Source organism: Ornithorhynchus anatinus, chromosome 2 (assembly GCF_004115215.2).
Source record: "Ornithorhynchus anatinus isolate Pmale09 chromosome 2, mOrnAna1.pri.v4, whole genome shotgun sequence".
In the NCBI taxonomy this organism is placed as follows: domain Eukaryota; kingdom Metazoa; phylum Chordata; class Mammalia; order Monotremata; family Ornithorhynchidae; genus Ornithorhynchus; species Ornithorhynchus anatinus.
In genome coordinates, this window is record NC_041729.1 from 141,446,713 (window position 1) to 141,469,022 (window position 22,310).

General features: G+C 47.0%; 1 protein-coding gene across 1 annotated transcript in view; it reads right to left on the reverse strand.

The window, feature by feature from the left end:
• The window catches only part of RNF169 (ring finger protein 169), an 82,998-nt gene that overhangs the window by 46,816 nt on the left and 13,872 nt on the right, over window positions 1-22,310 (reverse strand). The window contains exon 2 of the mRNA XM_039914725.1: window positions 611-687. Coding sequence (XP_039770659.1) covers window positions 611-687 — 77 coding nt within the window. The remainder of the gene's footprint in view (window positions 1-610; window positions 688-22,310) is intronic.

The following is a 22,310-nucleotide window of genomic DNA, read 5'->3' on the forward strand; positions in this document are numbered from 1 at the left end:
GGGAGCTTACAGTCATCACCACCAGAATCACCTACCAACCCTCCCTTCAACATTAAAGACTTTCTAAAATCTCCACCGGGACCTCAATTGGAAATATTTCCCAGCTGTCCAAATACACGAATCTCTGTAACCAGGAAATTCTGTTGTCACATCCCTGCCGGCAGAAATCCCCAAATCGGAGACTCTCACGTTACCCCATCTTTTATCTGTAATTATCCCGATCTTTTATCTGTAATTATCCTCGTAGAAGGACGCACCAATAGGGATGGCTCCAGACACACGTTCTGAGTGGACCTTATCCAGCTTAAAACAAAACACTTAGCACACTCCACTGTTGAATCCGTTAGCCAAACGGCACCGCCAGTAATACGTAATTTTTCATCTTTCAGTGCCAAACTTTAAGCTATTTGCATTTCCAAGAAACCTACTCTAACCTAGTCTGAAATGAGAGAAAAGTACTTTAGATGAAGCCGTCTGCTATGAAAAAGGAAATCATCACCCTGAATTCCCCAGGGGGTTAAGCAAACATTACGGGGAGCATTCAAAGTCACTGTGGGGGTGGGAGGGGAGGGAGAGATAGAGACACTTACGATTAAAATGAATACTGTACCTTTCTGAGCTGGCTTTCATATTCCTCACGCAGTTCCCCTGGCTTGCTTAATTTAATTGGTGCTCTGAATATAAACTCTGGAGGGAGGAAAAAAAAGAGCAAACTTTAATGGAACCATCTTCCAGGGAGACGGGAGCCCTGGCTTTGAACTTGGGGAGCCACTTGTAGAGACTTTTTGTACTGGAGTTTTCACTTGGGGGCACATCATCTTTGAAATCCCAATTATTTTAATGTTATTCTCCACGAGCGTTCTAACGGTTCAGATTTCACTCGCTGCATCCGCCACACTGCCGCAGATAAGGAAATCGTGAACGCTGTGCAACTGCTGGAAAAGCAGTCCTAGAAAGACTCGTAAAATAAAAAAAAGGGCAGCCTCTTTTCACAGTGCTTTCTGTCTGTTCCTGAATATGAAAATATTTTTAAACATGCTCCATTTCAATAGCCTAAATAAAGTCATCATTCTATTTGTCTACTAAGAGTCAGAGGACCTGGGTTCTAATTCCGGCTCCACCACTTGTCTGCGTTGTGGCCTTGGGCAAGTCACTTTATTCATTGAATAGTATTTATTGAGCGCTTACTATGTGCAGAGCACCGTACTAGCGCTTGGAATGGACAAATCGGTAACAGATAGAGACAGTCCCCGCCCTTTGACGGGCTTACAGTCTAATCGAATTTATTTCTCTGTGCCTCAGTCACCTCGTCTGGAAAATGGGGATTAAGACCGTGAGCCCCATGTGAGACCCGCACTGTGTCCGACCTGATTATCTTGCACCTACCCCAGGGCTTAGTACAGTGCCTGGCACATAGTAAGCGCTTAACTAACAACGGAAAAATGCTGTTTCCTCTCCAGGTAGGTCAATATTTATTTTGGTATTTCTCAGCTTTGCAGCAAGCTTTGTATCTCCATTTTTAGCTAGGTTGGTAATTCGAGGAAGGTGAGGCTTTTACCGCGATCACCGTAACACTCGAGGAATGTAGAAGACGCAGAGATTACACGCATCTGACCGATCGCGGTGAACAGAAACTAAGAGTTTAGTGAACTGGAGACTGCTTAGTCCCTTTCTGTTTTAGGTGGCCAACCACTTCGATCATCCTTCAACCACTTCTATGAAAAGAGTCTCTCGTGATTATCTTTTATGTGCATTCCAACGGCAGGCAAATCAGATTGAAGAATCTCACCCCAAATAATGATGTTGGTATTTGTTAAGCGCTTACGATGTGCAGAGCACTGTTCTAAGCGCTGGATCCCAGTTGAAGACCCAGAAAGTCAAAATGTAAAAAATAATAATAACAAAAGTGATACTTGTTAAGCGCTTACTATGTGTCCAGTACTGTTCTAAGCACCGGGGAAGGTACAAGACAAATCAGGTCAGATACCTGGCATGGTGGATGAAGCCCGGGCCTGGAAGTCAGAAGGTCATGGGTTCTAATGAAAGCTCCGCCACTCGCTTGCTGTGTAGTCTCGGGCAAGTCACTTTACTTCTCTGTGCCTCTGTTACCTCATCCGTAAAATGGGGATTGAGACCGTGAGCCCCACATGGGACAGTGACTGCGTGCGTCTGACCCGATTGGTTTATATCCACGTGGTTAGTACAGTGCCTGGCACATAGTAATCTCTTAATAAATACCACAATTATTATTACTATTAGTGGCAAGAGCAAGGGCCTGGGAGTCAGAAGGACCTGTATTCTAATCCCAGCTCTGCCACTTGCTTGCTGTACAACCATGGGCAAGTCACTTCACTTCCTTTTTGCCTCTGTTACCTCATCTGTAGAATGGAGATTGATATTATTGTTAATAATAATAACAATCTCCATAATCTATAATAATAATAACTGTGGTATTTGTTAAGCACTTACTATGTGCCAGGCACCCTACTAAGCGCTGGGGTAGGTACAAGACAAACAGGATGGACACAGTTCCTGTCCCACATTGGGCTTACGGTCTTAATTCTCATTTATTTATTTATTTTATAGGTGAGGGAACTGAGGCACAGAGAAGTAAAGTTTCTTTCCCAAGGTCACACAGCAGACACAGCCAGGATTAGAACCCAGGTCCTTCTGACTCCCGGGCCCGTGTTCTATCCCCTAGGCCATGCTGAATGTGAGCCCCACGATGGGACGGGGACTGTGTCCAACCTGATTAGCTTGTATCCACCCTAGAACATAGAACAGTGCCTGGCACATAGTAAGCACTTAAATGCCATAAAAAGTCTTTAGCTCTCAATTTAAAAAAAGCAGAACTATTAACTATGACCTCTAATATTCCCATCTAGTTTAGAAAGGGCAAATCAACCCACCCTGATTAGCCAGGTGAACCGAGAGATGGATAAATTCAATAACATTTCACGGTATTTGCTTAGAACTATCTGCCAAGCACTCTGTTAAACACTGGGGTTGATCTAAGTTAATCCGACACGGATTCCATCCCATACAGGACTCAGCCTGAGAGGATGGAGAAGAGATATTTAATTCCCATTTTGCAGAAGAGAACGCTGAGGCCCAGAGAAGTGACTTGTCCAAGGTCACAGAGCAAGTGGTGGAGCCGGGATCAGAACCAGTCTCTTGACTTCCAGTCCTGTGCTCTGGCCACTGCCTGAGATCGTAGATGTGGTGGAAAAAAAATGGAAATCATGCATGTGCATTCTAAACTGTCAGCTATTTTCCTTTTTTTAAATAGCATTGTTAAGCACTTGTTATGTGTCAAGTACTGATCTAAGCTTTAGAACAGCTATAAATCAATCAGCGTGGCTAAGTGGAAAGAGCTGGGGCTTGGGAGACCGAGGTCGTGGGTGATAATCCCAGCTCTGCCGCTTGTCAGCTGTGTGACCTTGGGCAAGCCTTAACATCTCTGTGCCTCAGTGACCTCATCTGTAAAATGGGGATGAAGACTGTGAGCCCTACGTGGGATAACCTGATTACCTTCTATCTACCCCAGTGCTTAAAAGAGTGCTTGGCACACAGTAATCGCTTAACAAACTTCTCTGTGCCTCAGTTACCTCATCTGTAAAATGGTGATTAAGACTGTGAGCCTCGCATGGGACCACCTGATTACCCTATGTCTACAGCGCTCAGAACAGTGTTCTGCACATAGTAAGCGCTTAACAAATACCAACATTATTATTATTATCATCATCATCAATCAGGTCAGACAGTTCCTGTCCCCTCGAGTTGCTGAGAGTCTGAATCCCCAATTTACAGCTGAGGAAACTACTATCTACCATAGTGTTTAGTGCAGTGCCTGGCACAATGTAGGCACTCAGAGAAGCAGCGTGGCTCAGTGGAAAGAGCACAGGCTTTGGAGTCAGAGGTCATGGGTTCGCATCCCGGCTCTGCCACTTGTCAGCTGTGTGACCGTGGGCAAGTCACTTCACTTCTCTGTGCCTCAGTTCCCTCATCTGTAAAATGGGGATGAAGACTGTGAGCCCCACGTGGGACAACCTTTCATTCATTCATTCAATAGTATTTATTGAGCGCTTACTATGTGCAGAGCACTGTACTAAGCGCTTGGGATGAACAAGTCGGCAACAGATAGAGACAGTCCCTGCCGTTTGACGGGCTTACGGTCTGATTGGGGGAGACGGACGGACAAGAACGATGGCGACGAATAGAGTCGAGGGGAAGAACATCTCGTAAAAACAATGGCAACTAAATAGAATCGAGGCGATGTACAATTCATTAACAAAATAAATAGGGTAACGAAAATATATACAGTAGAGCGGACGAGTACGGTGCTGTGGGGATGGGAAGGGAGAGGTGGAGGAGCAGAGGGAAAAGGGGAAAAAGAGGGTTAAGCTGCGGAGAGGTGAAGGGGGGATGGCAGAGGGAGTAGAGGGAGAAGAGGAGCTCAGTCTGGGAACGCCTCTCGGAGAAGGTGAGTTTTAAGTAGGGTTTTGAAGAGGGAAAGAGAATCAGTTTGGCGGAGGTGAGGAGGGCGTTCCGGGACTGCGGGAGGACGTGACCCGGGGGTCGACGGCGGGATGGGCGAGACCGAGGGACGGTGAGGAGGTGGGCGGCGGAGGAGCGGAGCGTGCGGGGTGGGCGGTAGAAAGAGAGAAGGGAGGAGAGGTGGGAAGGGGCGAGGTGATGGAGAGCCTCGAAGCCTAGAGTGAGGAGTTTTTGTTTGGAGCGGAGGTCGATAGGCAACCACTGGAGTTGTTTAAGAAGGGGAGTGACAGGCCCAGATCGTTTCTGCGGGAAGATGAGCCGGGCAGCGGAGTGAAGAATAGACCGGAGCGGGGCGAGAGAGGAGGAAGGGAGGTCAGAGAGAAGGCTGACACGGTAGTCTAGCCGGGATATAACGAGAGCCCGTAACAGTAAGGTAGCCATCTGGGTGGAGAGGAAAGGGCGGATCTTGGCGATATTGTAGAGGTGAAACCGGCAGGTCTCGGTAACGGATAGGATGTGTGGGGTGAACGAGAGAGACGAGTCAAGGATGACACCGAGATCGCGGGCCTGCGGGACGGGAAGGATGGTCGTGCCATCCATGGTGATGGAGAAGTCTGGGAGCGGACCGGGCTTGGGAGGGAAGATGAGGAGCTCAGTCTCGCTCACGTTGAGTTTTAGGTGGCGGGCCGACATCCAGGTGGAGACGTCCCGGAGGCGGGAGGAGATGCGAGCCCGAAGGGAGGGGGAGAGGACAGGGGCGGAGATGTAGATCCGCGTGTCATCTGCGTAGAGATGGTAGTCAAAGCCGTGAGAGCGGATGAGTTCAACGAGGGAGTGAGTGTAAATGGAGAACGGAAGAGGGCCGAGAACTGACCCTTGAGGAACTCCAACAGTTAAAGGATGGGAGGGGGAGGAGGCGCCGGCGAAGGAGACCGAGAATGACCGGCCAGAGAGGTAAGAGGAGAACCGGGAGAGGACAGAGTCCGTGAAGCCGAGGTGAGATAAGGTATGGAGGAGGAGGGGATGGTCGACAGTGTCAAAGGCAGCAGAGAGGTCAAGGATTCCCCTGTGTCTACCCCAGGGCTTAGAACAGTGCTCTGCACATAATAAGCGCTTAACAAATACAAATACCGACTTAGATAACATATTAAAAGAAAAAAAAAGCAGCAGCTCAATTTGGGAGGCGGGACTAAATGTAATCGTAATCCCTGGCAGAGAGGCAACGGGGAGGTGCTGAAGTTATTATTCCAAGAGAAGATGTCATGCCCTTTTCAAGGGGCGTCTTTGCCCATTATGTCAAACCTGAAGGAGGGATCCTGTTCTGTTCTTCCTTCCAAGCAGTATTGTGCTTTCCAAGCACTGGTTGCTCGAATATTATGGACGGAAAGATGAATTCCCTCCCTGTCTAGTCAACATCAGGGGTTCAAAACGATTCCTTTACATTAATTGCCGCCTTCAAGAAGAGCTGATGAAACTCTGTTGGTTTGTTTGCGCTTCCACTGCCCTCGTGGGGGAAAAGTCCGATTCTAGGAAGAGATTCTGAGAGAGTATTCAGGACTTAATGTTCTCCAGCATTTCAGCCAAAAACTCGGGTTCACCGAAGCCTGCTTCCCCTCTCTTTAAATTTGGCGCCTCTCAATTAATTCTGACTAGGAACACCTTTTCAATCAGTCGCATTTATTGGGCACTTACTGGGCGACCGGCACTGTACTAAGCGCTTGGGAGAGTTCGACAGAACAATTAACAGACACACTCGGAGTTTCGAGGATGAGTGCCTTCAGTGGGTCACGTGGCGGTGAACTGCTTGGGCAACCCCTATGGAAGGTGCATATAATAATGATTTTTTTTAAATGTGGTATTTGTTAAGCACTTACTATGTGCCAGACACTGTACTAAGCCCTGGGGTAGACAAGCAAATTGGGTTGGACACAGTCCTTGTCTCACTCTGAAATCCCTCTATCAGACCGCCAACCTCCTTTACTCTTCCAAACACCCACTCCCCACAAATCTGTCCTGCTCCCCCAAGGGACCTCTGATCTCTTGACCCCCTCCAATTGTCTAAAATTGTCATGCCCCATTTAATAATAATAAGAAAACTGTGGCGTGTATTAAGCAGTTACTATGTGCCAAGCACTGTACTAACCACTGGGGTGGATAGAAGCAAATCAAGTTGGATACAGTCTCTGTCCCCATTTTACAGATGAGGTAACTGAGGCACAGAGACGTGAAACGAAGGTCACAGCAGACAAGTGGCGGAGCCAGAATTAGAACCCATGACCTTCTGACTCCCAGGCAGGTGCTCTATCGACTATGTCATGCTTTGTTACTACTACTACTAATAATGTTGGTATTTGTTAAGCGCTTACTATGTGCAGAGCACTGTTCTAAGCGCTGGGGTAGACACAGGGTAATCAGGTTGTCCCACATGAGGCTCACAATCTTCATCCCCATTTTACAGATGAGGGAACTGAGGCACAGAGAAGTTAAGTGACTTGCCCACAGTCACACAGCTAAGTGGCAGAGCTGGGATTCGAACTCATGACCTCTGACTCCCAAGCCCGGGCTCTTTTCCGCTGAGCCACGCTGCTTCCCAGTACAAGAGAAGAGTACCTCTCTTGAACTCTCCCAAGCGGTACAGTGTTCTACACATAGTAAGATATCAGTGATACAACTGATCGAATGATTAATGCTGATGCACAAATAGACACCCTCAACACCACCTTCTCCATTGAACCCAACTCTCTTCCTCCTCTGTCCCACCGCTGGTCTCGTACTATCACTAACCCACATCTCTGGATCATCTCCACAATTCACCTTCTCCACTCCTTTGCAAAAGCGGAGGAGTGCCGCTGGCGGAAATCCAAACACGGGGCTGATCTCATTTCATTTATTGCATCCTCACCTGCTTTAATCCGGCCCTTTCCTCGGCCCGACAACGATTCTTTTCCATCCTTGACCCTCCTGTCCCTTGCCCACGCCACCTGGCCCAAACATTAAATTCTCCCAAGTGCTTAGTACGGCGCTCTGCATATATGAAATTCTCAATAAATACCACTGGCGATGATGATGACAATCTCCCCCCTCACACTTCCCGTTTTCCCACCCATCTAGACCGCGATTTCCTTCCTCCAATGACCTGGCCATGTACTTTTATTGAGAAAACTGAAACCAACAGGTGGGATCTCCCTAAAATTCCCCCTGCTCCAGTCTCTCCCTCCTCCAAAGTTTTCCCAGAAGTATCTCGAGAAGTGATCTCTCACCTCCTCTCAAAACCTACCCCAACCTCTGACACCCATCATTCATTCCACCGTATTTATCGAGCACTTACCGTGTGTAAAGCACTGTACTGAGCGCTTGAGAGAGTACACTAGAACAACAGACACATTCCCTGCCCACAGTGAACTCACAGTCTAGAGGGGGAGACGGACAATATAAATAAATTACAGATACCATCTTTTGATACCTTATAATAATAATGTTGGTATTTGTTAAGCGCTTACTACGTGCAGAGCACTGTTCTAAGCGCTGGGGTAGATACAGGGTAATCAGGTTGTCCCACGTGAGGCCCACAGTTAATCCCCATTTTACAGATGAGGTAACAGAGGCCCAGAGAAGTTAAGTGACTTGCCCACAGTCACATAGCTGACAAGTGGCAGAGCAGGGATTCGAACCCATGACCTCTGACTCCCAAGTCCAGGCACTCAAAACACTTACCTCTTCCCTCATTTCTCTCTATGCATCTGGACCCTAAAGGCACCTGATATCCACTCCATCCTCAGCCCCAGAGCACTTAAGTACATAATCTTAAATTTATTTATATGAGTGTTTGTCTTCCACTCTACAGTGTTAGTTCTTTGTGGACGGGGAACGTGCCTACCATCTCTGCTGTTTACTACAGTGATCTGCACATAGTAAGTGCCCAGGAGCCAGACGGATCTGGGTTCTAATCCCGGCTCTGCCAACCGCTTGCTGAGTGAGCTTGGCCAAGTCACTTAATTCTCTATGCCGCAGTTTCCTCAACTGGAAAATGGGGATACCTGTTCTCCTTCCCACGTAGACTGGGAGCCCCACGTGGGACAAGTAATAACAATGTTGGTATTTGTTAAGCGCTTACTGTGTGCAGAGCACTGTTCTAAGCGCTGGGGTAGATACAGGGTCATCAGGTTGTCCCACGTGAGACTCACAGTCTTAATCCCCATTTGACAGATGAGGGAACTGAGGCACAGAGAAGTGAAGTGACTTGCCCACAGTCACACAGCTGACAAGTGGCAGAGCAGGGATTCGAACCCATGACCTCTGACTCCCAAGCCTGTGCTCTTTCCATTGAGCCACGCTGCTTCTCTACCTCCCCCAGCTCTCGGGACAGTGTTCGACACGGAGTAAGCGCTTAATAAATGCCGCGAAAAAATACCACTGATTAGTTGAGAGTGCTGCGTAAAGTTTCAGTGGGTGGTCTTTAAAAGTCCAGGCTCGCTGACCATCAGAAGCCGAGGTGGGCTTTCAGTTCAAAATTCAAATGCCCAAGGCCCAGAAGGGAATGGGGATTTGAGTGCCAAAAAGACACCATCCTGAACCACACAACCTACCGCCGTTCCTAATAATTGTCGTATTTGTTAAGCACTTACTACGTGCCAGGCACTAAGTATCCACCCCAGCACCTCAAGTTGGACACAGCCCCCGTCCCCTGTGGGGCTCCAAGTCTCAATCCCCATTTTGCAGAAGAGTTCGCTTCTCTGTGCCTCAGTGACGTGACTTGACCGAGGTCACCCGGCAGACAAGTGGTGGAGCTGGTTTTAGAACCCATAACCTTCGGACTCCCGGGCCCGTGCTCTCTCTATCTACTACACCACGCCGCTGCTCTACGGTCCTGAGAAATGCTTCCCCAGTGAGTTCTGGGGAAAAGTTACGGGCGCGTGCCCAGAGGCTAAGGTGAGAGGAACATTTATTAACCATAAACACAATTAACGGAGGAAGAGTGTACCCATCATTTCTGGTCTTGGTGACTCCCGGGTCTTTGTACTTTTCTGTCCTCTGTCACCACGTGGTCCTGGGCCAATGACAACAAAACCAGAAATATGAAAAGGGAAATCTCCCTCATCCTCTCTGTGGGACAGGGGCACGATCAAGTGGATGTGACGGAGCTGGATGGTTTCTAGCTTGTTTGGGATTTGGGGGATCAATCACCCGGGCAAACTGGCCGTTTCGCATCATCTCCTGAACGTGTTGATGTCAGAACTAAACGGCGTTTCTGGGGACAGAATGTTCCATGACCCAAAGCCCCAAATTAAAGCTATTTTTTTTTTCTGGTTCTTGCCAGTCTGATCCCAGTGATCAAACAAAAAAACCAACAACCCCAAACCAAACTGTTGTGTTCTAGAAATTTCCAAAAGGAAAAAAAAGCAGAGTTCGATACTTGCCTTTCCCATATTTTATGGTTTATTCTTCGGCACAATCTTGATTTCCGATTCTATTTATCTTGAAGATGTTATTTTGTTCTGTTTTGCTCTCCCCCGTTTACACTGTGAGCCCGTTACTGGGCAGGGATTGTCTCTATCTGTGGCCGAATTGTCCGTTCCAAGCGCTTAGTACAGTGCTCTGCACATCGTAAGCGCTCAATAAATACTACTGAACGGATGAATGAATTTCCATTAAAGAAGGTGTGTCCTTAAACTGGCTTGGAAGTCAGTGACCTCCCACATGTACTAGGAGCTTAACAAAATTAGCCATAGCTGGTATATAAATACAGAATTGGCAGCTTGGTAAAGAAGGTTTGGGTCTGTTTGGGTCAAGCGCTTAGTACAGTGCTCTGCACACAGTAAGCGCTCAATAAATACGATTGAATGAATATGGTGTCTACTCCATATTTTTGTTTATGAATGCTCCTCTACGGTGTTCTGCAGTGGGAAAGAAAGATTTTCTCTCGCTAAGTATACCAGGAAGTTGAACGCAAGTTGGCAAGCTGGGTGCTTTGTGGAAAGAGCACAGGTCTGGGAGTCGGAGGACCTGAGTTCTAATCCAGACTCCACCACTTGAGTGCTGTGTAAGTCACTTTACTTCTGTGTGCCTCAGTTCCCTCATCTGTAAAATGGGAGTTAAGATTGTGAGCCCCTTATGGGACATGGACTGTGTCCAATCTGCTTATCCTATATCTACCCAGCGCTTAGAACAGTGCTTTGCACATAGTAAGCGCTTAGCAAATTCATTCAATAGTATTTATTGAGCGCTTACTATGTGCAGAGCACTGTACTAAGCACTTGGAATGTACAATCTGGCAACAGATAGAGACAAAGTACAATGCCTAGCATGTAGTAAGGACTTAAATACCATAAAAAAGTGAGTACTGCTGGCTCTGATGAGGCCGAATTAGTGAATATCAGTCACTACCTGTTTATTGTGCACTCAGATGGCACTGCACTGTAGTAGACAGCTGAAGAATACATGACAAAGTGTGATCTTAGTGTTAAGAGCCCAGGCTTGAAAGTCAAAGGACCTGGGTTCTAAACACAGCTCCGCCACTTGCCTGCTGTGTGACCTTGTACAAGTCACTTCATTCTCTGGGCCTTGGCTTTCTCAACGGTAAAATGACGATTTAATACCTGCTCTCCCTCCTACTTCGAAGATGAGCCCCATCTGGTACAGGGACTGCGCTGACCTGATTAACTTGTATTTACCCCAGGGCTTAAAATCAAATCGACGGTATTTTCTGAACGCTTACTACGTGCAGATCGATGTACTAAGTGCTTGGGTGAGTATAATACAATAGAATTAGTAGACAGGTTCCCTACTTAGAACAGTGCTTGACACAGTAAGCACTTAAATACCACAATTAATTATTAATTATCACATATTAAAGAACAGAGATAGTTCCCGGGCTCAAGAAGATTTTAATTAATTGTGGTATTCGTTAAATGCATGCTATGTTCCAGGCCCAGGGGTAGACGAGACAATCTCGTTGAGCACAGTTCCTGTCCAACATAGAGCTCAAAGTAAAATTAAACTCTTCACGGGGCAGAGAAAATAAATGCCAAGGCAACAACACTAGACGCAATAAAATTTAAGAAGGGATTGAAAAAAGGAAGTATTCTAGCCATCTCATTTTGCAAGCACATCATAGAGCGAAGGGATTTACAGGGAAGGACAACTGCCAGACACCGGCTACTGGTTTGGGTGAGTGATGGCTTGACTTCGAGCAGTGTGGGCTGGTGTCTTTGGAAGCAGGATGGCAGAGGAGTGACCTGCGTACTAAACGCAGCTCCGCCACTTCTCGGCCGTGTGGCCTTGAGCAAGTCACTCGACTTCCCCGGACCTGTTACCTCATTCGTAAAATGGGGATGAAGACTCCGAGTCCAGTGTGGGACAGGGACCGTGTCCCACACGATTAGCTTGCGTCTACCCCAGCGCTTAGCCCACAGAAAGCGCTCACTGTGGGCAGGGAATGTAGCTGTTTAATGATGTATTGTACTCTTCCAAGCACGTGGGACAGTGCTCTGCACACAGTATATGCTCAACGAATACGACTGAACGAATGAAAGCACTTAGCACTTCGAGAAACAGCATGGCTTAGTGGAAAGAGCTTGGGAGTCAGAGGACATGGGCTCTAAGTGTGACCTTGGGCAAGCCACTTAACTTCTCCGGGCTTCAGTTACCTCATCTGTAAAATGGGGATTACGACTTTAAGCCCCACGTGGGACAGCCTAACTTGTATCTACCCCAGTGCTTAGCACAGTGCTTGGCAGATAGTCAGCACTTCAGAAATACCATCATTATTATTAATAGAAACCATTAAAAAGAGGAAGTTTGGAGCACAGCTTGGAGGGGGAAGAAAGGCTTGAGCGAGAGGGTCTAGAGGACAATGGGCGACCCAAATCACCAGGCCCCATAACATATTAAAAGCTCAAGCTTCCCTTAGGAATCTTGCAAGAAATTTCAGCCTTCCCTCCGAAGGAAGCTTAAGACAGGAGTCACACATTCTGTTCTAATAATGGTGACTTCGGGATTGATTTGTTCAGGTATGATAATCACCTGCCTCACGGGGTGGCTGCCTAATCATACCTAAGTGTTCTGATATTACAAAATGCAATGTCAATATTCAAGATCACCAGGCTCCAACAGGATATGGCTGTGTCACAGTCTGAACTTTGGGTGTGGGACCCAGAACTTTAAGAACTGCAAACCACTTTGAAACTCTCAAGTGGCTCTTAAAGAAGAAAAGAGTCAACAGAAAAACCAGGATCTGAGTACTCAAAGGCAAAAAAATGGACTCAATTTCCAAACCCATTTCAGCCCTTTATTATCCTCTGTTCTAAACCAAGTCACCTCAGGGTCCCAAATCACAGAAATGCTCTATACCAAAGCGAACACACTATTTTCTCCTGGGAGAGGCCCAGCTACTCTTAGCTTCATGGTACTTAGCATCAACTGTGTTAATAATCTTTCCATAAAAAGTTTCAAAATCTTCCTGCGAAAAATGTGTAGCTCTGAATTTTTTTTTTAATCCAGCAATTAATGGTCTTTATGGAGAGCTTACTGTATGCCAAGCACTACATGGGGTCCTCGGGAGAGAACAATATAGTAGAGCTGAAAGACACAGTCTCTGCCTACAAGGAGCTTATCGTCTAAGATGAGAACAAAATGCTCAATCTCCATCCCTGGAGATCTTTAAGGAAAGACTACAAAACTACCTGAGCATTTTTTATTTTGAATGGTATTTGTTAAGAATTACTATGTACCGAGCACTGTCCTAAGCGTTGGGGTAGGTACACGGTTATCAGGTCAGACACAGTTCCTGTCTCACGTGAGGGCTCCCAGTCTAAGTAGGAGGGAGGAGGATTTGATGCCCAATTTTACAGTTGAGGAAACTGAGGCATAGAGAAGTGAAGTGATTTGCCCCAGGTCACGCAGTCAGGAACTGGCAGAGCCGGGATCAGAACTCCGAGGACTCCCAGGCCTATGATCGGGATGGTTTCGAGGGTAGTGATGCCTGTCTACTTGTTTTCTTTTGTTGTCTGCCTCCCTCTTCTAGGCCGTGAGCCTGTTGTGGGCAGGGACTGTCTCTATTTGTTGCTGAATTGTACTTTCCAAGCACTTAGTACTCTGCACATAGTAAGCGCTCGATAAATACTACTGAATGAATGAATGAGGGCTGGACCAGGACACCTCCCCAAGGTAGCTTCCAGCTTTGAAGTGCAATATATTCTATGAGATTGAAATATTACATTTTTATTAAAAAATATAGATATACTGGTAGTCCACACCTCCAAAACCATCAACCAAGAAATAGATCAGGGGGTGGGGGAGGAATACAGAGAAAAATCATTCTGTGGTTTGAAATCAGAGCTGTTATGGTACCCTACCTCCAAATTCCCCTCTGCGACAGATGCGTAGTTCAACCAACGATAACGCCGATGACTACGCGGTCCCCACATTTATTGTTTCTGGTTTTAAAAGAGCCGGTGACTTTACTTTCCTCTCATCTCAACTGGCTCCCTTCCCCCTACAGTAAGCCCCCGTCCCAGTCTTCCTTAGCGAGAGTACAGGTCACCGCTTGCTGTGCTTCAGAAAAAAAAAAGAGGAAACTGTGGTTTAAGCGCCCGAAACCTTGCTTAGATACGACGGGTGCTCCGCATCACACACACCAAACACGGACACGCACTCCACAAACACTCTTGTATTCCCAAAACAGAGAAACAACCACTTACCCTTCGGTGGCCCAAGAGGGGTGGACGTTAGAAACTGCTTCAGGCAGTTAAGGGCCTACTTTTATGTTCCGAGGTGACTAAACTGTGACGGTTTTTAGATGACTCTACTTCCCCCATGCCTGTACTCTGACCGGGATCCTGCTTAATTGGAAAGCCTCTCACTGGATACGTGACGGTCCCGCGTGTGTCATCGTCCAGACTGAGGAGAAGCAGCGTGGCTTAGGGGAAAGAGCCCTGGGTTGGGAGTCAGAGGCCGTGGGTTCTAATCACACCTCCGCCACTTGTCAGCTGGGTGACTTTGGGCAAGTCACGTCACTTCTCTGGGCCTCAGTTGCCTCATCTGCAAAACGGGGATGAAGTATGTGAGCCCTAGGTGGGACACCCTGATTACCCTTAGCGCTTAGAGCAGTGCTTTCCACTCTAACAAATACCATCATTATTATTATTAGACTGTAAACTCCTTGTGGGCAGAGAATGTGCTTCAAGGCTCTCCATCCCCTTGCCCCCTCCTTCCTCTCCTCCCTTCTCTCTTTCCAATGCCCACCCCGCAAGCTCCGCTCCTCTGCCGCCCACCTCCTCGCCGTCCCCCGTTCTCGCCGATCCCACCGTCGACCCCCGGGCCGCGTCCTCCCGCGGTTCTGGAAGGCCCTCCCTCCTCACCTCCGCCAAACTAACTCTCTTCCCCCCTTCAAAGCCCTACTGAGAGCTCACCTCCTCCAAGAGGCCTTCCCAGACTGAGCTTCCCCTTTTCCCTCTGTTCCCTCTGCTCCCCCACTACCCCTCCACCTCCCCTCAGCTAAGCCCTCTTTTCCCCACTTTCCCTCTGCTCCTCCCCTTCTCCCTTCCCCTCCCCTCAGCACTGTACTCATCCACTCAATATATGTATATATTTTCATTACCTTACTTATTTTGTTAATGAGATGTACATCACCTTGATTCTATTTATTGCCATTGTTGTTGTCTGCCTCTCTCCCCCGATTAGACTGTAAGCCCATCAAAGGGCAGGGACTGTCTCCATCTGTTACCGATTTGTACATTCCAAGCGCTTAGTAGTGCTCTGCACATAGTAAGCGCTCAATAAATACTATTGAATCAATGAATGAATGTGCCTACCAACTGTTATATTGTTTTCTCCCACCCTCCTCCTTTCTCTCTTTTTATTTCTCTCTCTCCCTCTCGTGCTTACTATGTGCCAGACACTGTTCTAAGCGCTGAGATAGATACGAGGTTATCAGGTTGGACACAGTCCCTGTCCCACGTGGGGCTCACGGTCTCAATCCCCATTTTCCAGATGAGGTAACTGAGGCCCAGAGAAGTGAAGTGACTTGCCCAAGGTGTCTCAGTAGACAAATGGTGGAGCTGAGACTAGAACCCAGGTCCTTCTGCCTCCCAGGCCCAACCTCGGGCCATGCTGCTTCTCACTGTTCCCTCCCAAGTGCTCAGTCCAGTGCTCCGCACACAGTAAGCGCTCAATAAATAGATCGATGGTGGTGGGAAAAGCCGTCTGACGTATTAGACAATGGTCTTTCCCAAAAGGCTTCAGGCTGAGGTGTGCTAAACAGGTTATTACAAAAACAAACCCCAACTTCTGTGTGACTGGCACCAAAGGCCCAGGGGCACACGGGCACTGTCAAGGCATCCACGCCCATCTCATCTGCACAAAAGAGAACACTTCTAGAGGGTCCAGGGAGAACGCTTCCAAGTCGGGATTTGAAGCTTCGGATCAAAAACGCTCTTAGCTCTTGGGGGGATCTCAGTTTCTTTTCTTACAAAATATGGAAAAAATACTGACCAACCACCCGGATTTAACCTTATTTTGTCGTGACTCTTTAAAATGTGCAGATTTCACAGATGGGTGTTAAATATAACATTTGCCCCGCCCTCCTCTCCACTCCTGCCAAAAAAAGGCTGATTTTTGAACACTATTACATAAACCATGAAATTTTCCATTCTCCAACATAGGCCTGTTTTCCGCCTGACATTCTTGTTGCTTTCCTTCTGCATGCTTGGGGGGACTGTGGGGTGTCTCTCTCTCGTTAAGCGCTTACTATGTGCCAGGTAGTGTACTAAGTAGAGAAGCAGCATAGCTCAGTGGAAAGAGCCCGGGCTTCGGAGTCAGAGGTCATGGGTTCAAATCCCGGTTCAGCCACTTGTCAGCTGTGTGACATAGGGCAAGTCACTTCACTTCTCTGTGCCTCGGTTCCCTCATCTGTAAAATGGAGATGAAGACTGTGAGCCCCACATGGGACAACCTGATCACCTTGTATCCTCCCCCGGCGCTTAGAACAGTGCTTTGCACATAATAAGCGCTTAACAAATGCCATTAAAAAAATACCAGGGTAGATACAAGCTAGTCAGCTTGGACAAAGTCAGGTTGGGATGGATTCAAGCAAATCAGGTTGGACACAGTCCTTGTCCTACATGGAGCTCACAGTCTTAATCCTCGTTTTACAGATGAGGGAACTGAGGCAAAGAAAAGTGAAATGACTTGCTCAAGGTCACCCAGCACAAACGGGGGAGAGCCAGGATTAGAACCCAGGTCCTCCTGACTCCCAGACGTATGCTCTATCCACTAGGCCACACTGCTGTTCTGTTCTCCCTATCACTCCTGAGCCTCTGTGAAGGTGGGTGTGTTTTTGGGTCCCTGAAATCAAAATTCTGCGTGTCCCTGCCGCAGTTTCCTGTCAGTTGGTGGACAGGGGGAGGAAGATATCTAGGTACACCTGTGAAGAGTGCGTGCATACATACATGTTGGGGGGGTAGAGGGCAAAAGATACAACAATTATAATTTTGGTATTTACTTAGCATTTACTATGTGCCAAGCACCGTTCTAAGCGCTGAGGTAAATACAAAGAACTCAGGTTGTCCCACGTGGGGTTCACAGTCTTCTTCCCCATTTTACAGGTGAGGTAACTGAGGCCCAGAGAAGTTAAGTGGCTTGCCCAAGGTCCCACAGCAGACAAGTGGCAGAACTGGGATTAGAATCCAGGTCCTCTGACTCCCAGGCCCCTGCTCTTTCCCCTGAGCCACACTGTGTGAGCTGAGTTCATATGCAGGGCTGTGTATGTTTCGGGGGTAGGAGGAAAACTCTGGATAGATGAGTGTAGGGAAGTTTGCTGAACCCCGGCTCTGCCGCTTGTCTGCTGTGTGACTTCGGGCAAGTCACTTCACTTCTCTGGGCCTCAGTTACCTCACCTGTAAAATGGGGAAGAAGACTGTGAACCCCACGTGGGACACGGACTGCATCCAATCGGACTGACTTGTATCTAACCCACTGCTTGGCACACGGTAAGCGCTTAACGAGTCCCATAATTAGTAGGGAGGTTTGTTGAACCCCGGCTCTGCCGCTTGTCTGCTGTGTGACCTCGGGCAAGTCACTTCACTTCCCTGAGCCTCAGTTCCCTCATCCATAAAATGGGGATTAGGATTGTGAGCCCCACGTGGGACACGGACTGCATCCAATCGGATTGACTTGTATCTAACCCACTGCTTGGCACATAGTAAGCGCTTAACAAGTCCCATAATTATTATTATTGTATTCACCCAAGCGCTCAGTACAGAGCTCTGCCCACAGTAAATGCTCAATAAATACCACTGATGAGTGAATTTGGCTTGCCCTCAAAATGTCTTTTGGGAGGGGAATCTCTCCTCTTCTGGAAACTCACAGACACTCTCTGAGGGAGTTAATCACTCTTCCTCCCTTCAAAGCCCTACTGACGGCACACCTCCTCCAAGACGCCTTCCCAGACTAAGCCCTGCTTTTCCTCAGTTCCCCCTCCCTTCCGCGTCATCACGACTCGCTCCCTTTGCTCTTTCCCTGCACCTCACAGCACTTCTGTGTATATAAGTACATATTTATTTATATTGATGTCTGTTTACTTCCTTTGATGTTTGTCTCTCCACCTTTAGACTATGAGCCTGTTGTGGGCAGGGACTGTCTCTCTCTGTCGCTGTATTATACTTCCCAAGCGCTTAGTACAGTGCCCTGCACACAATAAGCACGCGATAAATACGACTGAAAGAATGAATGAATGAGTTATCCTCGATGCAGAACACTAATAGCAGCAGAAGGAAAGTGAAACTACGGCAAGGTCCGTCCACTGCCGCCCGGGTGGACGGACGGCGGGATCTTGGGATTGAGCACAGCTGGAATTGGGAGCCCCAAGATGCTGCTTCCTTCGAGGACGTTTTCCCTGACCGTTTCCCATCCCGCTTCCTGCCACGGGCCGGGCTGACAGGAGCCGGTGGCTGGCACCCACCTCGTTCAGTTGGTCGGAGCCATTTTTTGAGCGCTTGCGCTGCGTCCATTCAATCGCATTTACTGAGCGCACACCGTGCACAGAGCACTCCACTGAGTGCTTGGGAGAGCACCAAGAAGCAACGTGGCTCAGTGGAAAGAGCAAGGGCTTGGAAGTCAGAGGTCATGGGTCCGAATCACGGCTCTGCCACTTGTCAGCTGTGTGACTGGGCAACTCACTTAACTTCTCTGGGCCTCAGTGACCTCATCTGTAAAATGGGGATTAACTGTGAGCCCCACGTGGGACAACCTGATTACCTTGTACCTATCCCAGCGCTTAGAACAGTGCTCTGCACATAGTAAGCACTTAAATACAAACATTATTATTATTATCACCACAGAACCATAAATGGACACGATCGCGGCCCAGAGCGAGCTATGTACAGAGCACTGTACAAAACGCTTGAGAGAGTCTACGATAACAGAAACAGTAGACAGGTTCCCTGCCCATTAGAGTTCTCATCTTTTTAATAGTAATAATTAATAATACTAGCAATAATAATGGAACCAAAGATGTGCGTCTTGGAGGTGTGTGTGGGTGTGTAGAGAAGCAGCGTGGCTCAGTGGAAAGAGCCCGGGCTTGGGAGTCAGAGGTCATGAGTTCGAATCCCAGCTCTGCCCCTTGTCAGCTAGGTGACTGTGGGCAAGTCACTTCACTTCTCTGGGCCTCAGTTCCCTCATCTGTAAAATGGGGATTAACGTGGGACAACCTCACGTGGGACAACCTGATTACCCTGTATCTACCCCAGCGCTTAGAACAGTGCTCTGCACATAGTTTCAAGTGCTTAGTACAGTGCTCTGCACATAGTAAGCACTCAATAAATACTATTGATTGAATGCGTGAGAGAGTGAGAATGAGAGAGAGAGAGAACATGTACCTTGGGTCAATCTTTTGATTGATTTTTAGCTCTTGTCAGTTGAAAGCTTACGATCCATTCAAACTTTTCCAGTGCTACAGATTATAGTTTATAATGGGGGCTCTCTCTTCATTTCCACTGGCCCAGGACCACCCACTCCACTGGCCAAACCTACCACGGGGCTACCTTCCCTCATCCCTACCTGGATGCCAAGTTACCTCTTCTGGTTGGTTGGTTTGCTTGCTTTTTAACCTAGTGGTTTGTGTTATCCACCCCACCTCCTTGCTCCATCAGTGTGGATAATTGAGAGGTGCTTGGCATATAGTAAGCACTTAAATACCATCATTATTATTATTCATGGGAAGCAAAAGGGCCATTATTTACGGAGCGATTACTGTGTGCAGAGCATTGTACTAAGCGTTTGGAAGAGTACAATATAACAATAAATCGACAAACTTCCTGCCCACACCGAGCTTACGGTCTAGAAGGGGAGAAAGTCACAAGGACAGCTGGATTACTGTCAGCCACCCAGGACTAGCACAATTTATTCTGGGCAAGCAGTAAAGAATACCAATTCCCCTCCCAGCTGTGTGTTTATTTACTAGGGCAAAGATAAGGTGAAATATTCATTTTACACTTACTGCAAAGCTATGCAAGAGGCTTGATCATTAAAGTACCTTTCCTTGTCATTATAAGAGGTTTCTCAGAGCAATACACAAAATAGTTTCCCAAAATTCTAATAAAAGGTACCTGTCACTGCAGCAGCCATCTGAGAGTATGAATTTGTTTTCTTTCCATGTGAGGTACTGAAGAGTTAGCATGCGAATAATAAGATCAACGGGAAACTAGCCAAGTTTGCTACAGTTCGGGCAGACAGTTCTTCTGGGGCAAAAGAGTTAAAGGGTCTCAAATGGCTCTAATCCATCTCTCTTCCTTTGACAAGACTGTGACCCCCTCATGGGACAGGGACTGTGTCCAACCTGATTTGCTCGTCTCCACCCCGGCGCTTAGTACAGTGCCTGGCACATAGTAAGCGCTTAACAAATATCACAATTATTAAGAAAAGACTCCTTATGTTATTTTATTCCTCTAACTGAAGCAATTCGTGGCCAAGGCTACTTAGACTGGTTATTTCTTAAAAAATGAGATTTAAGTTCACCTCTAAAAATTATTTTTGTCTTACTTAAGAGTGAGAACATCTGTGGCCTAAAGGTTTGCTTCCGTCCTTAGTCAACCCCAACTAACCAGGTAGATGAGAATAATAATAATAATAATGGCATTTGTTAAGTGATTACTATGTGTCAGGCACTGAACTAAGCGCTGGGGTGACTACAAGTTAGTCAGGTTAAACACAGTCCTTGTCCCATATGGGACTCACTGTCTAAGTAGGAGGGAGCACAGGTATTGAATCCCTATTTTACAGTTGAAGAAACGAAGGCACAGAGAAGTTGAGTGATTTGCTCACGCTCACACAGCAGACAAGTGGTGGAGCCGGCATTAGAACCCAGGTCCTCTTACTGCTCTTTTCACTAAACCATGCTGCTTCCCAAGCTATTTGCCTGTGAGTCCGCAACCCTCCCAGTGCACTCTGGAAACTTGTTTCCTAGCTCATATTTGAACATTTCCTTCTCTCTCCATGCCCTTAGCATTATTTTCATTCTGCCACTGCATCCAAGGCTTCAAGGGAAAGAGAGAGAACAGGAGGAGAGAAGGTTTTAGAATCCTCATCCCTGAAGATCTTAAAAAATAAAAACCAAACACACCAGCCGTCTATCCTGAATGGTTTAGACCGTAAGCAGGGAACGTGCCTACCGACTCTGCTGTATTGTTATATCGTGCTCTCTCAAGCGCTTAGTACAGTGCTATGCACACAGTTAGCACTTGATTCATCGACTGACTCTAAATCTCCTCTAGGGCTGCCTGTATCCACAGTCTTCTGTTTTCTCCCCATCGAAATCACTGGCAATTCTCGAAGCTTGAATTGTGAATATTCATGAAAATAACCCAGTTATTTCCTCAGTGCTATCGGGTATATATGAAGTTATACCTGAATAGGCAAACTGCAGCTATTACTCATTTTCCCTGGCTTCCTATCCCCCTCATTACATTTTCTACCACTTGCTTTTCACCAGCTTTCTAAACTAAACTGGGATATGCCATTTATTCATTCATTTATGTATTTTTTACAAAACTCCCCTTGTCGTAATGAATGTCCCCATTAATAATAATTTGCCCTTCACTTTTTTCAACATTCTATAGGCTGCTGCTTAGCCAAGATCATTGACTATTTCAAAATGCCTCCTTTAGGGGAATCACAAGAAATATCCACCTACTCTGTAAAAGCACAATTGTTTCTATTAAACACTTGCAGATTTATAAAAAGCTAGCTGCCTATCTAAAAGGCCACGATACTTTTTTCTTTATCATACCTAAACAAATCCTATTAGATCCTGTAAAATTATGATGCTGTAGAGTAACTTGACTAATCCCAGGATTTCCCATCAGCAAAACACAGGCTGTTCTAGCTAAGCATAATAATCGTATTTATTAAGAGCTTTCAATGTGTCAAGCACTGTACTAAGTACTGGAGTAGAGACAAAATAATCAGATTGGACACTGCTCCCCTTCCCCAAGAAGCTCAGGGTCAAAGAAGGGTCTCAGGGTCTGAATCCCCATTGTACAGATGAGGAAACTGAGGCACCGGGAAATGAAGTGACTTGTCCTGTGTCACACAGCAGACGAGTGGCCAAACCAGGCTTAGAACTCAGATCCTCTCCTAGGCCCGTGCTCTTTCCACTAGGCCACTATTAGAAAAAGTGGACATGTAACTGAGTCCTAACTTCCCTAATATCTTAGTCCTATAAATGTATTCGCTCCCCACCCCTACATAACCAACATATGGAATTTCCCTCTCCGCAACTCTTTGACTGTGATCTCTAGTTTTCTTTGCAGTAGCTCAGA